Source organism: Saccopteryx bilineata, chromosome 1, assembly GCF_036850765.1.
Source record: "Saccopteryx bilineata isolate mSacBil1 chromosome 1, mSacBil1_pri_phased_curated, whole genome shotgun sequence".
NCBI lineage: Eukaryota > Metazoa > Chordata > Mammalia > Chiroptera > Emballonuridae > Saccopteryx > Saccopteryx bilineata.
The window spans coordinates 299,117,314-299,132,363 of record NC_089490.1 but is presented as its reverse complement, the minus strand read 5'-3'; the positions used below and the strand labels follow the sequence as shown (position 1 = coordinate 299,132,363).

General features: G+C 41.4%; 1 protein-coding gene across 1 annotated transcript in view; it reads right to left on the bottom strand.

Moving 5' to 3' along the window:
• Positions 1-15,050, bottom strand: part of SPEF2 (sperm flagellar 2) — a 167,731-nt gene that overhangs the window by 17,947 nt on the left and 134,734 nt on the right. The window contains 3 exon segments of the mRNA XM_066244327.1: positions 760-852; positions 6,695-6,877; positions 7,904-8,010. Of these exon segments, the coding sequence (XP_066100424.1) occupies positions 760-852; positions 6,695-6,877; positions 7,904-8,010 (383 nt within the window).

The window sequence follows — 15,050 nt, the reverse complement described above, 5'->3', positions numbered from 1 at the left end:
TATGATTGGAACCATGCTCAACTTTGTACTGTAATTTTGGATTAATGGTTGGCTGGAAATCAAACAGTTGATTAAAATAGTTTGCTTTGTTGTCTAAATATACCACTCAATTCTTACTGAGTTTGGCTGTGTTATGCATATACTTGAAACATTTACACTGACATAGTTTTCATATTTGAAGGTATTGCTTTCTATTGTGGCCTCAGGAATAGAAGGCAATAATATTAATACTACCATTATAATCAACATTATTACCACTGTCATTACAATGTTATTATCATCAATAATTACTATGGATAATAACAGTTTTGATATTAAAAACCCAATGAAGCATGGGCTGTTTGCAAAACCTTCGTATGTTGTACATGTCAAAATAAAAAATAAATAAAAAAATATATGGTTAAGATGACAATTTTTACCCTAACCTTTTAGAATTGAAAGGACACTTAGGGACAATTGTGACCAGTAACAGCTTACTTGGCAGATGAGAAAAGTGAAATTAGAGAGGCTGTGGAAATTGTCCACAATCAGTTAGAGAGTTAATTGAACGGCAGGATTTTGTCTAAGAGTCCGGCCCTGCCTCCTTCCCGGGGGCTCCTTGTGCTGCCGCTTAGTGACTGTTAAGTCTGCTTTTTGGGGAAACGGAAAACAAACTGGAATGTGGCAGTGGTCTGAAAAACAAATTTCACAAGTGGAAGAAACAACAATGAAATTGATTAGTGTCATAGTACGAAACATTTTAAAGCTCACAGTAATTACCTGTAGAAGATGCTCCTGCCTGTTGAATGGCAGGGGTTCAAGAAGATTTCCCCAAATTTTTATATCTTCATCCCCTGTAAACCACAGACCAGCCTATACAAAAAGTAAGAACAAAACTTATTAATGCATTATGCTGAGATGTGATTGTCCCTGTAACAGCCACAGACAAACCCAGCATGTGCAGGTGTCTAACGTAGGCTGAAGAAACCATGGGGTAGAGGAGAAAGTAGTAGAATTAATATTTACATGTATTTCGATCTGATTCCTTTTTAATTTTAATTTTTAAAAATTTGATAATGTATATAATGTATCAGTGCAACAGGACATATGTATATTTTATAAATGAAAATCCATGTACTAGAGATGCTAGCTATATTTGAACTTGCAACATATAACAATGAAGCTTGGAGGTCACTGCCCTAGATTTTGCTCGCAGAGCAATATTTTGGAGGGTCGACGCTCATGACAGTAGCTCACATTTCACACATCCTGTCTATGTTGCTGTCTGTTCTCAGAGCCAAGGGAGGTATTGGCACACACTGTTGGTGTTGGAAAATGTTTGTTGAATGAATAAATGACTGACTCAAGAGCTCACAGTCCTACTTTTTTACTGACATCCCTCTTTGTCAGCCTGTATCTAACAGCAATGACCAAATCCCTCGATTCCCATTTGGCAATGCCTCTCCCATCTCTCCCTTTCTTCTGTCCCCATGGCTGCCACACTGGTACAGAACCTCAATATTCCACCAAAGAACAGTCCAGTAACCTCGAAGCTGGTTTTGTTTCCAGTCTCCCTCCTACCTGAGGTGACTTCCTGTCTACCCATGGAAACGTAAACATCTTTTTAGACCTGGCTCAGATCAGATCACATCTCCACCAGAGGGCCCTCCTTGATCTCTCCTATGAACTTCAATTGGACTTGTTTATATCACAAATTTGGTATTTAGTCCATTCCTTTGGGTGTTACCATTCATGCCTGCTGTTGAAAATCAAGTACTAAATTGGTTCAAAGAATATGTCTTGCCAAGTTTAATTTTTACACACGGTAAGCACTGTACATACATAAGATTTTGTTTCCAGGTCTCACTCCCTTAGCATTTTCGAGTGATAACTTGCTCTCAGCACTGCCTACGGCCAAGGGACATGGGCTTGCTTAAACTGAGTCCAGCCTATGGTCTATGACTTCTTTCCGTCTAAAAATCACCTATGCTTGGAAATAAGGCTTAAATGACATAGGGTAGCTGGCAAGGGGATGCAGCCCCCAGCAGTGAGGAGCGGGTTTTCTTTTCACCTGGAAGAATGGAGTAGGGTGGTGGGACATGCTGGCTCTGTGGAAGCTCACGAGAGAGAAGGCAGAGAAGCAGCGTCAGGTCCAGCACGGGCCTGAGCTCTGAATGCGAGCACTGCTCAGGAGGAGGCCCTCGCCCAGGGACTAACCTGGAGGGGAAGTGCCATTCTCTGGGGAACAGAGAGATCAGGAACACTGGTAGGATTTCTGCTTTAGGACATGATGGAGTAACCAAGTTCAGAATTACCCTCTCGCCTTTACCAGAAAAGTGGACAACATCCATGATACATGTGTTTTCAGACATTAGACAACAGACGACACAGGACAGGAGCTGCCAACAGGAAGAAGGCAGAAAGACCCCCCTCTACTGTCCCAGCCTGGGGGCAGTCTGCAGTCTGCAGTGCCAGGAGGGGCACCCGGCAGAGCCTGACAGTCGTGCTGAGTTCACAGGACAGATCATGGAGCTTGAAGGAAACCAAGACGGGTAGAATTTTCAGGACATGACACTAGAGAGGGACTAATATAGATAGACAGATAGACAGACAGACAGATAGGTAGGTAGAAGGGCCTCGAGATCTGCAGAGGGATCTCCTCACATCTCAGTGGAGAGCAAAGGGGTGTGTGTGTGTGTGTGTGTGTGTGTGTAAGTGAGAAATATCAGGAGTTGGAGAAAGATCCACAGTAAAGAAGCAAGGGAAGAAGCAGTTCATGTGGGAGGACCTCCTGGTCTGTAGGGCACTGAGCAGATGTTGCTTTCATAGTTGGGTCAGATGGAGCTTACACCAAAGGCTGCTCTGGACTCACTCTCTAATCTTTCTTCTCTTTTAAACTGTTAGAACTAATAAAGGAAATCAACTAGGTGATGAGATACAAAATCAGTTGTATTTCTGTAGATCAACAATAGACAACCTGAAAATTAAGAAAACATTTACATTTATAATAGCTTAAAAAGGAATAAAATATTTAGGAATTAACCAAGGAAGTGAAAGACCTGTATAGTGAAAACTACAAAACATTGCTAAAGAAATTAAAATTGACTTAAATAAATGGGAAGATATTGTGTTTATGGAATGGAAGGCAATATTGTTAAGATGCAAATACTACCCAAAGTGACCTACAGATTCAGTGCAATTTCTATCAAAATTCTAATGACATTTTTTGCAGAGAAAAATATAATCCTAAAATTCATATGAAATTTTGAGACCCCAAATAATCCTTAAAAAGATGAACAAAGCTGAAGGACTCACACTTCCTGATTACAAAACTTACTGCAAAGTTATAGTTGCTGGCATAGAGACGGACATATAGATTAATAAAATACAACAGAGAGCCCAGAAATAAATCCTCGCACATAGAGGTCGAATGGTTTTGACATATCCTTACAAATCTTAATCAACCTTGAGATGGTGAAACAGATGCCAAGTAACATCACTGCACGTCTGACGACATATAAAGTATATAAACCTGGGCACCCAACAATATAAATTCACAACATCCATCATCCAATATAAACTTACTAAGAATAGGAAAAAGCTAGAAAATGTGACCCATAGCCAGGAGTAACAAAATCAATAGAAATGAACACAGAAGTGACACAGATGATAGAAAGAACAACAAGGTTATATTCACTTTGCTATCATAAATATATTTTATTTGTTCAAGGACATGGAGGAAAAACACACACATAATGAAAAAAAGAAGATACGGAATAAATGCTTAAAACCCACCTGAACTTCTAGGGATAAACAGTATAGCACCTGCAGTGGAAAATACACTGCATCATGTTACCAGCAGATTCAACTCTGCAGAGGAAATAATCAGTAAATTTGAAGACACAGAAATAGAAATGAGTACAAAAGAAAGCACAGGGAAAAAAGGCTAGACACAAATTAGCTAAGCATCAGTGACCTGTGGGACAATAAATGTTGACTGGTTTTGAAAAGGCAGAAGGTGCAGAAAAAATATTTGGAAAAATTATCCTAAAGAATTTCCAAATTAAATAAAAACTAAAACCCAAAGAGTCAGAAAATTCAATGAACCCCAAGCAGAAAAAAACTACACCAAGGGACACAATGATCATACTGCTGGAAGCCTATAATAAAGAGGAAATTGTAGAAGAAGCCAGAGGGGAAATAAGGAAACAGAGATAAGACCCCTGACCTTCCCCTGTGACTCAGCCAACTCACAGTTCCCCTTCCAGTGGTCTCGACGCACAGCACTCTCCCTGGATTCGTAAAACCAATGGCCCATTTATTGTAGTTTTCTAAATGTTTATATTATTTCATAAACTAGAAAACTGCTTCAAAATGTATCACACACGGAAGGGCCACATTAGATAGAAAAAATAACCTGACTGGAAAACAACTTACGTTTTTTTGACAAGTCACCCCTGAAAATTTTCACAATAGGAAATGTGAAATGTGAAAGGTGTGAAGCGTTTAAATTGATAAAGCAGGTCCTGTCCTCCACGTCCTGCCTCACTGGAGCGTGAGGTGATTTCTCCTTAAAATATGGAAGTGTGCTTTGTACTCTCTTGCTAACAAAAAGTTTATTTGTTTGGTTGTTTTTTGTTTTGTCCTTTTTACTTTTCCCTTGAAAATAAGCATTTCACTGTTTGGGTCCTAGGACATCTGACTCATTAAGCCTACAACACCATGTGTCTCATTCATAAGATGAGTCGAGAGTTGAACATCAAAGAAGTCTACGTGAGTGTGACTAAACATCCACACATGACAGAGGCAAGCATATGACAGGTGCAGAGGGGCAGGCAGCAAGTGCAAGGGGTTTTTAGTCTCCCATTGCTTAGATGAGGCGCACAGCCCAGCTGACTTCGCACACCTTCCCTCCCACTCCCTCTCAGCAGCTGGAGAAATCAGCCCACACTCCTGTGTGGCTGTTGTGGTGAACTTGCAATTAGTCAGAAGAAAAGAAAAAAGACAAGTAAGAAACAGAGTAGAGAGCCTTCCTCTCCCAGAAAACTTTATCTCAGTGATACAGTTATACTATTTTACTGTTCTAATGAGGCATTTTCAATAAATCTTACAAAATTTTGCCCTAGAAGCTGTTTTGACTTTTCTCATTAAAAATCCTCCTCCCTCCCTTCCTTCCTTCCTTCCTTCCTTCCTTCCTTCCTTCCTTCCTTCCTTCCTTCCTTCCTTCCTTCCTTCCTTCCTTCCTTCCTTCCTTCCTTCCTTCTCCCTTTCTCTCTCTCTCTCTCTTTCTTTTTTTCTGAGCTTGTGTGTTGGAAATCTGTAAAAGTCATGATGAGGGATGGTCAAATGGGCCTCTCCAAATGGCCTTCCTTGTCGTGGGCTCGAGGAGCAGAAATTGAAGAGGCAAGAGAAGAGGCCAGAGCTCAGAAACCAACTGCTCCCCAGTCACAGGTGGTGTCCAAGTGTTTCTGAGTTTCTATTAAACGTAGCAGCCTGCCTTCTCTAAGAAATTCACACTTTCGGTAAAGGAGCTTTCTGGTTTTGGCTCAGCCCTCTGGTAAAAATTGCTAACACTCTTTGTTCCTTTCATGTTTGTGAGAGTGCCTAAATTGATATCCTGTGTTAATCTGTACATAGTGTATATAGTGAAAGCTGGTAATTGCACAGTGCCCACTTTTTAAAGCCTTAAGCCAACAATAAAAATAGAGTAAGTTGTGCTTTGTTGTTTCTGTTTGTAAAAAAAATCATCTTTACAAGTTTTAAGTTCAGGATGGTAATAGAATTCATAAATTGCTCTATTGGGAGAGGAATCTGAGCCTAATCAGCTAAGCACTTTTTCTGATCAGCTTTGAAGGAATCTTCTCCACATGTAAGTGCCACTTCCTCTGGCTCAGCTGTGCAAGCATGAGACCCTCAGGGCTGGCTATGAGCACACCATCCATCAATTATGGAAGAAAAGAGAAGCAGGAAAATATCCTTCCGTGGTGGCTCACATATGTGATACAGTTATCTAGAGTGTATCACCTTGTTTCAAAATTAACACCTCCCAAACATGTCCATCTTTTGTGTCTACCAGCAATGTGAACCAGTGAGCAGCAGTATGGATTCTCTAAGTAGACAAAAGATATGCAATGCAGTCTCTTCTTGTTATGGGATTTCACTCTAACTCCTTCCTTACTCTAACTTCTCAAACATGATTTGACTTTTTTTTATTATTATTAAGTGAGCATGGGAAGACAGAGAGACAGAGTCCCACATGCTCCCTGACTGGGATCGACCCGGCAACCTTGTCTGGGACTGATGCTCTGCCCATCTGGAGCCATTGCTCTATTACTAGGCAATCGAGCTCTTCTTAGGGCCTGAGATGAGGCCATGGAGCCATCAGTACCCAGGGCCAACTCGCTTCAACTGAGCCATGGCTACAGGAGGAGAAGATGGAGTGGGGGGGGGGGGAGAAGATGGTCGCTTTTCCTGTGTGCCCTGACAGGGAATCAAACCCAGACTTCCACACACTGGGCCAATGCTCTACTGCTGAGCCACCCGGCCAGGGCCTTGAGTTGGCTTTTCTTATCTTTACTTCCTACTAGTCATTTCCTCAGTCCTCTGCAGTCTGGATTCTGTTCTCTACCAAAATTGTTCTGGTAAAGGTCACCAGTTACATTCTACTCCTTAGGTCAAAAGTAATCTGGTATTAGTGCCAGATGTTGATAGCAACCTGCGTATACTGCTCGAAAGTGACAGCGCCCAGCTGCTCGGCATCCACAGCCTTGAACCTCTGTGGCGTCTCCAGGAGCTCCTCCTCCAGGGGGATGGGCCAAGGCAGTGAGGCCACCAGCAAGAATTTCCGCCAGTCCACAAACTCCGAGTTTACTACTAATAAAGATGTTAGCTCCTGCAACTAGAAAAAAGACAGGAAATGCCCTTGGAATGTGTGCACAATTCTAGCATGAAGCTCTATTGGCTCATGTTTCTTAGTGAGAGATTCAGATGAAGGAAGTAGGATTTCAGAAGGGTGAACAAAGTGACTTCCGTTCTCTTAAGCTCTACCTACCACTCTATACCAGGCAGTACCTAGAAAGTATTTCACCTTTTGCTTCTTTGACATTTACATTTCTGCTTACACAATGAATGTATACGTCTGTTTCCAGTTGCCTTTATATCTTTTCAACAGAGCAGGGACAAAAGTGACAGCAGTGGGCGTGCAAGGGCTCCACAGCCCGTAGAGAAATATTCTTTAACCACTTTGTCTTCTGATATATTCTTAAGACACAAACTATGATGAGGAGCAAGAACTGCCCAAATCAGGGGTCCCCAAACTTTTTACACAGGGGGCCAGTTCACTGTCCCTCAGACCGTTGGAGGGCCGGACTATAAAAAAAACTATGAACAAATCCCTATGCACACTGCACATATTTTATTTTAAAGTAAAAAAACAAAACAGGAACAAATACAATATTTAAAATAAAGAACAAGTAAATTTAAATCAACAAACTGACCAGTATTTCAATGGGAACTATGCTCCTCTCACTGACCACCAATGAAGGAGGTGCCCCTTCCGGAAGTGCGGTGGGGGCCGGATAAATGGCCTCAGGGGGCCGCATGCGGCCCACGGGCCGTAGTTTGGGACCCCTGGCCCAAATCATCTACTTTTACTAGTTAGGATCATTTCATCAGGGAGCCATAGATACAAACTTACCAGCTGAGCCTCCGGGCCCTTGTGACATTTCACTGACTGTTAGTATCCTCACTCATTCTTCAAAAACTGAGCATGTGTCTCAAAGTCCATTCATTCAATCATTCTATTTTTATTGGTTGCCTACTAAATGTCAGATATTGTGCATGTACTGGTTATTTTAAAACTACTGACTTACTCATCAAATAAAAATTCTCAAATCTTTGAAACCCAAACAAAATTGATGCTTACTTCAGGCTCAGTGAACTGCATCCAAATACTAGGCAAGTTGTTTGTTACAAGGTTCGGGGTCACCAAGTCAAGAAGAATGTCAATAAATGCTTTATTTTCTATTATTCCTATAATGCAATGAAATATATTTTTTCAGTTAGGTAACGGGGAATCACTTTGTTAATATTACTTAAAATGATAACCCTTAAAGAAACAGAAGACATTTTGAAAGCATAAAAATAATAATCAATTTTCTTATTATTTTTTCTCAGCTAAGTCAAAATATCATTTTTGGCTAAGTAATAAATCATTACAGATTGGGTACAATATTGAGACGTCACTTTGTTCGAAGTCTTTTCTGATCGTTTACTCAGAATTGGCTGAATTAAAACAAATATTCTAAGTTTTCCTATTATACAGTAGCTCACAAAAGTAAAATATTTCGGTAAATATGGGATAAAGGTGTTTCAAAAGCATGCAAATCGCCATAGTGATCAAAGTAACAGTTATCCTCATTTATGCTTTGGAGCAGAATCTATTTGTTTTTATAACTGTAGGAAGATTTGAATTGTCAAATTATTGGGGTAGAAGTGCTAATTTTTTTTTTTTTTTGTATTTTTCTGAAGCTGGAAATGGGGGGAGACAGTCAGATAGACTCCCGCATGCTCCCGACTGGGATCCACCCGGCACGCCCACCAGGGGCCACGCTCTGCCCACCAGGGGGCTATGCTCTGCCGCGACCAGAGCCACTCTAGCGCCTGGGGCAGAGGCCAAGGAGCCATCCCCAGCGCCCGGGCCATCTTTGCTCCAATGGAGCCTTGGCTGCGGGAGGGGAAGAGAGAGACAGAGAGGGGGGGGGGGGGAGGTGGAGAAGCAAATGGGCGCTTCTCCTATGTGCCCTGGCCAGGAATCGAACCCGGGTCCCCCGCATGCCAGGCCGATGCTCTACCGCTGAGCCAACTGGCCAGGGCTGGAAGTGTTATTTTAATCATATAATTAGCTCACTATGCTAAAGTATTTTATAAACGATTACTACCCTTTTAAATACTCTTCTCTTATATACTAACCTACTTGACCTTGTCCACAGAGATGTCTGCTTAGACTGTTCCTCATTTCAAATTGCATGCACATGCATTTAAAAAGAAAGAGTGAAGCAAAATAAATGAATCTGCTGATAAAGTGTCTCACTCCGACAGCAGAGGTACCTTCTAGAGTCTGGAGAGATACCTACATGTATCAAGTGTCTTTCAGGTCCAGAGGGGATGGCTATGCTTCTTCGTTTGGAAATAAAAAAAGTGAAAAGCATAGACGCAGCATCTCAAATTATTTTTTACATTTATCTCTTTAGCATTTATAAAATTCCAAAAATAACTTTATCATTTCCCCTTACTTTCAGGAATGTGCAACAATCCTTTTAAAATTTCAGTAGTTAAAACCAAATATACAATTTTGAGATTTGGAAGGGAACTTTCTGGGTAGCAAGAGCAGAATCTTTCTTCCTTTGATATGATTGGCCATTTCGCAATTTGTGCAGAAATAAATCCTTTATCCTTTTTGATCAAATCTGGGTATTTAATTCTGTAGAGATAGGCCTACTTTCCAAGGTAGCAGAATTTTCAGTAAAATAATCTTTACATGATACCCTATCGGTTTTCAGATAAGTTAAAAATAAATCATTCATGTTCCTCAACATGAAACCATAAATAAACTCTTTTGAAACCATAAAGAGGCTCAAAGTATTTAAAAATTCTGGTAGATGTGTAAAATATTTCCACTGCCTCTAATGGCCATGGTGCAAGCAAAGTATTATAAGACAATACTTTTAGCTACATAGGAATTGTTTACCTGGGAACATTCGTGTGAAATGTAAAAACTATTTTAATATTGACCTGTTACTTGAATGACTAAGGCATATAATGACATGACTTTTACATATAAATCTCAGAAATATGATATCAAAATAACACTATTGCTTAACCATGTACACTTCCACCAAAAGAATATAAAAGCACGTGAATGTAGAAGAATTAGAAAGTTACTGGAAAACCAATTTTTGGATTTTTGCTTTGTATGTCTAGATCAGGGGTAGTCAACCTTTTTATACCTACCACCCATTTTTGTATCTCTGTTAGTAGTAAAATTTTCTAACCGCCCACTGGTTCCACAGTAATGGTGATTTATAAAGTAGGGAAGTAACTTTACTTTATAAAATTTAAAAAAGCAGAGTTACAGCAAGTTAAAGCATATAATAATAATTACTTACCAAGTACTTTATGTCGGATTTTTGCTAAGTTTGGCAGAATAAATCTTTATAAAACAACTTACTATAGTTAAATTTATCTTTTTATTTATACTTTGGTTGCTCTGCTACCGCCCACCATGAAAGCTGGAACACCCATTAGTGGGTGGTAGGGACCAGGTTGACTACCACTGCTCTAGACAATACCAAATGCCTTTTGTATTTAATGAGAAGACCAGTGATGGTTTTACTTTCAAATTTCAGCCTTTTGAAAATAATTTTTTTTCTGCTATGATCAAGGGTGAAGTCACCATTTGTCACATTACTAAGCACTTTCACAATGCTTTCTGAGTTTGATGAGCAATCTGAATTAGATCTTGTGTCACCTGTTGAAGATGGTGTACTTGCATTCCATAAATGGAAAGCCTTCCTGGGGTCAAATTTATTAATATCTGGAAAATTCAACTGAATGACCAGGAGATCCGACCTGCCACCAGCCTTGACCTTGGCATGCACTGGTGTCCTGGTGCACTGCATCTGACTAAAGCCACGCTCTGCCTTAACTGAGCTTGCGGGGAGGGTCGGCACTAGGTCCACTAGGGTCAAGATATTTGGATATTTGAGTGAGCAAACCAAATTCACAAAATCCCAGGTCAATCTGTGGATGTTCTGAAATCTAGGAGGGAAAGTGAAAAACAAAAAGACTGAGACTCCCAAGTTTTACCCAAATATTTATAAACATCAGCTAGTTTCCTGATGCTTACCTAGCATAAATCTCTGATTCCAACATGCTCCACTCAGTGACCACTTCATCAATTTGCACATTGGCAGCTGCCAATACTGGTCCATAATGTGCAACCAGGATAGACACCTCTTTTTCTCCAAACTCTGCCATCAATACACAAATGCAAAGCCACATAGGTAAGAAACACTCGTACAATCAAAGAACTTCATGTTCAGAGCCAATGCAAATAGGTCACCTTGATTTATCTTTGCGGGCCACAACCTGAAGCTGCCAATCACGGCTGCCTTCACCACATCTTGGTTAGCATCTCTGAAACAGCCTCGCAGCCTCCTGATAAGACATGTTAAAACCATGTTTCTCACGTCAGAAATGCTTCCCTTTCCTTTGAGGTGGTGACCATGAAAGTGTGTGACTGAATCCACCCTATGCTCTTTTGGCCCTGATCTGGGGAGAAACGAAATTCCCCACATAAACCATGAAATGAAAAGCACCTGGCAAATTACTTCCCAAGTCCCTCAGATCTTCCCTGACTCCCATCTTGTTTAACACATTCTGAGCATTTCCAGGGTGGACTCTACAGAAGCAAATATATCCGCAATCAAAGAACTTCTGTCTTGATTGACATTGGACAGGATGCCAAACACGTTAGTGACATCCACCAGGAAATGCACAAACTTGACAATACCTGCCTGAAGAAGGGCTCCCGGAGTTTTTTGGCTCTCTGATAACTGGTGTCACGTCTGCCTTCACCTGTCTGTAATGCGGGTTGGGAATAAAACAGTGGTCTATCTTCTCGAGATTTTTGTTTCCAATTGCTCAATACAAAATGCTTTCTGTTATCCTGAGAAACGAAAATAGTGTGGTATTTCAAAATTACTTGCTGAATGCAGCTGCTGGACAATTTCAGGATATCCCTTGAGAAAGTTCCAGAGGGCTGTCTGTAATCCCTGAAGCCACCTCCTGCCTCTGACCTGGGAAGGCATCGCAGGGCGAAGGTGAAGCCCTCGGAAAGCAGTTTGAGGACGCTTATGAAGAGCTGAACTGTGGTAGAAGCCATGAATTCTGTGAAAGAGGTCTCTGACATCACTGTACAGGGAAATGCTCTGGAACACCATCTTGTAAGACAGTTCAAGATGATGTGCAAATCAATATACAGTCAGCACGCATGGCTGGATTTCTCTGAAAAGGAAGCCCACCCCACTGACTTTTCCCTCTGAGCCAGGGGCACCATCGCTACCAAAACCAACCAGTTTCTTCACCCAGTCTTGGTCCGACAGCCTAAGTTGAAGATTTCTTTCTAGAGTTTTCTCAATGGCGATTTTGATGACCAGAGGATCCTTCTTTTCTGTGCCTCTACCCCAAGTTGGCAACGCACTTTGCCTATGTGTGCAAACCGCATGTATACAAGTTCAGTCTCCTCGGTCGAACTGGCTGAGCTGCCGTCAATGTTGACAGAGAAAAACTTAGTTTCCTCTAGTTTCTCTCTTAGATTTCTGTGTTCTACTTCAGCAATAAAATATGTAAATGTTTCCGCTGATTCGCTAGTTCTAAATATGGGGCCAATATCAACACCCTTCATTTCATCCAACTTGCACATCCAGAGACAATCTTTGAGGGAATGCTCTGTCTTGGCGAAAGCATAGCACAAACTTAATAAGTTTTCGACTCTCCCCAGGGTTTCTCTGCTCATGGTCTGTGCCATTAGCTCCACGGAGGCCCTGGTCACCAGGGAGCCACTGGCTGCTTCCACTAATGAAGCCTTGGCGTGAGCCTCACTGACATGGTGAGCACTGAGAACTTCAGCCCTGAAGTTGTCAGAGCCATAGAAGAGACTCACTTGGTTTCCCCTCGACTTCACTCCATGCTTGCGACAGAGGCCACAGAACATGAGATACAGTATTTCGTTATATACAAGCCACGAGTATTTTTTCAGCCAGATTTTCAAAAACTGATTGTTCTTCTTTGGAAGGTAAGGGTCAAGCGTCCATGTTTTTTCTGCTTTTCAGTGACTCGACTCATGTGGTCTGGAGGATCCCTGCCTTTAAAATAGTTCTACGTTGTTATTTTAAGTATTCACCAATGTCTACCTTCAGTTGTGCTTAAGGCCTGCCCCCACACACACATTTGCTCATTATTTCTGAAAAAATCATAGTGAGTGCTCACGACTTACCAGACACTCAGGTTAGTGTTTGTATAAGTACGGACAATAGACTATCCTTACTTTATAGTTTAAAAAAATAATAAACTAATTACTATTATCACCATTTTGTATGTAAAAGAAGTAGGGCACAGGGACGTTAATTGATTTAATGTCACAGTGCTGCTAAGTGGTGGAGCTGGAGTTCACCAGCAGGCAGTCCTAATCCACAACCCCCCATGTTTACCAGCTTCACTATTATGGGTTTCTCATGAGGACGAAGGGAACAATTAAAATGCTTCCTACTGACACAAAGACTCGGTGCGTCTTTCCATTTCACTGCTTAGAGTCCCGGCTTTGACTCCTCAACTATGTTTCAAAGGCTTGGGACCGAAACATACTTGCTCTTGTGTGTCTGCAGTGTCTAGTGAGTGCTAACATGTGGCAGGTATTTAAGAACAGAAATCTCCTTTCCTAATTGGTTTTCTTGATCTCATATCTCTTAATGTCTTTTAATTGAAAACCTTGGACATCAGTTAATCTGCCTCTGCCCTTCTTACACCTACCCTAGTTGCATCTAACTTCTATTTTGCCTTTTAATCAGTCTATTTGCAGTTGTTGTTAAAACAGGACTCTTCAAATCTTAAATATTGCTGTTTTCATGTCAGATGGGTCTTCTTCCTTATAGTTGCTGCCTACTGCCCTTGGTTTCCTCCCTGCCTACGGGGTTTCTTTCCTCCCACACCAGGCCTTCAGCCTGGGGCCTGCTCTGCACACATGAATGTTGGTGAAGACATGAATGAATGAATGAATGAATGTATGTATGAATGAATGAAAAAGAAATTTCTTGTTGTTAAAGGAAAGGACTTGAACTTTCACTAATGATTTAATTAGCTTTAATGTTTTAAGGGTTTTTTGGACATATTTTCCACATGGTGCTATCTTGAATTCTGAGCATATCTAGTCATTTGCCCAATATAAAGCCCCTGGTTTCATCAGACTATGTTCCATCCTGAAGAAACACCTGGACCTCCACCCACAGTTTTACCAGGCCCAAAGATTACGGGCTGCATTTCTGTGATCTGAGTCAGATCTAGCAGAAGGAGTTCACCCTCTGAGGGAAGCATAAGGCACGTGGGGACCCATGCTCCTTTTTGCTATAATCCCTAGATTGTGCCACCTGGTGAGATATTTGTTAATAACATCTATTTTTCTTTTATCATATCTGTTCTAAGATCTAATCTTTATTCATTGATTTGTGTACATGTCAGACAAATATAACCACTTTTCAAATCAAAATACCTGTATGGGGTTTACTTACCCTACAAATAGATACTATTATATTTTTGTGATTTTTTCAGAGACATGGAGCCTAGAAAAGCCCACAGAACTCTCTGGTTACACTTACAGGCCACAAAGCAGATGCCCCACTGCAGCCTCTGGATTAGCTGAGGCTCTGTAGACAGAGTAGCCTCCACTGCCGTCTCAGTATCCTCCACCCTCAAATCCATTCTCCACGTCCTTTGGTTCTAAACGCCTTTGATAAGTCTCTCTTGCGTGCCCTCTGTAAGCCACTTGAGACTTCACGCCCTGACCACAACCTCTTTGTGGTCCTCACCACATGCCTCTTGCCCCAGCTGGTCTGTTTGCTGTTCCCAAAATATGTCATGCCATCTCAAATCTCAATGTCTACCCCATTTCCCCTGTGCCTGGAATACCCTGCCCCTGCTTCTCTTCCTGGAAGCTTCTGTCCGAAAGTCTCTTACAAGCTAAGCCCTACAGTGACCCACACAGGCCACTACAACCACTTCCTCCTGCAAATTCCTGTAAAAGCCGTGTAGCTGAATGAGCAAGCTTTGCCCCTCCAGTCTGGAGTTTCAAGTTTGTGCCCCCTAAGCCTGAGACCAGTCCCTGATACAGAGGGTCTCTGAGAAGGGTGTGCAGAAGGACTCCTGGTCCATTTTTAGAACAGTTACAGGCCTTGAACAACTAAATGCTGCCTCTCTTGAAGGAGGGCAGGTACCGAACTTGTTGGACTCTGTTCTCC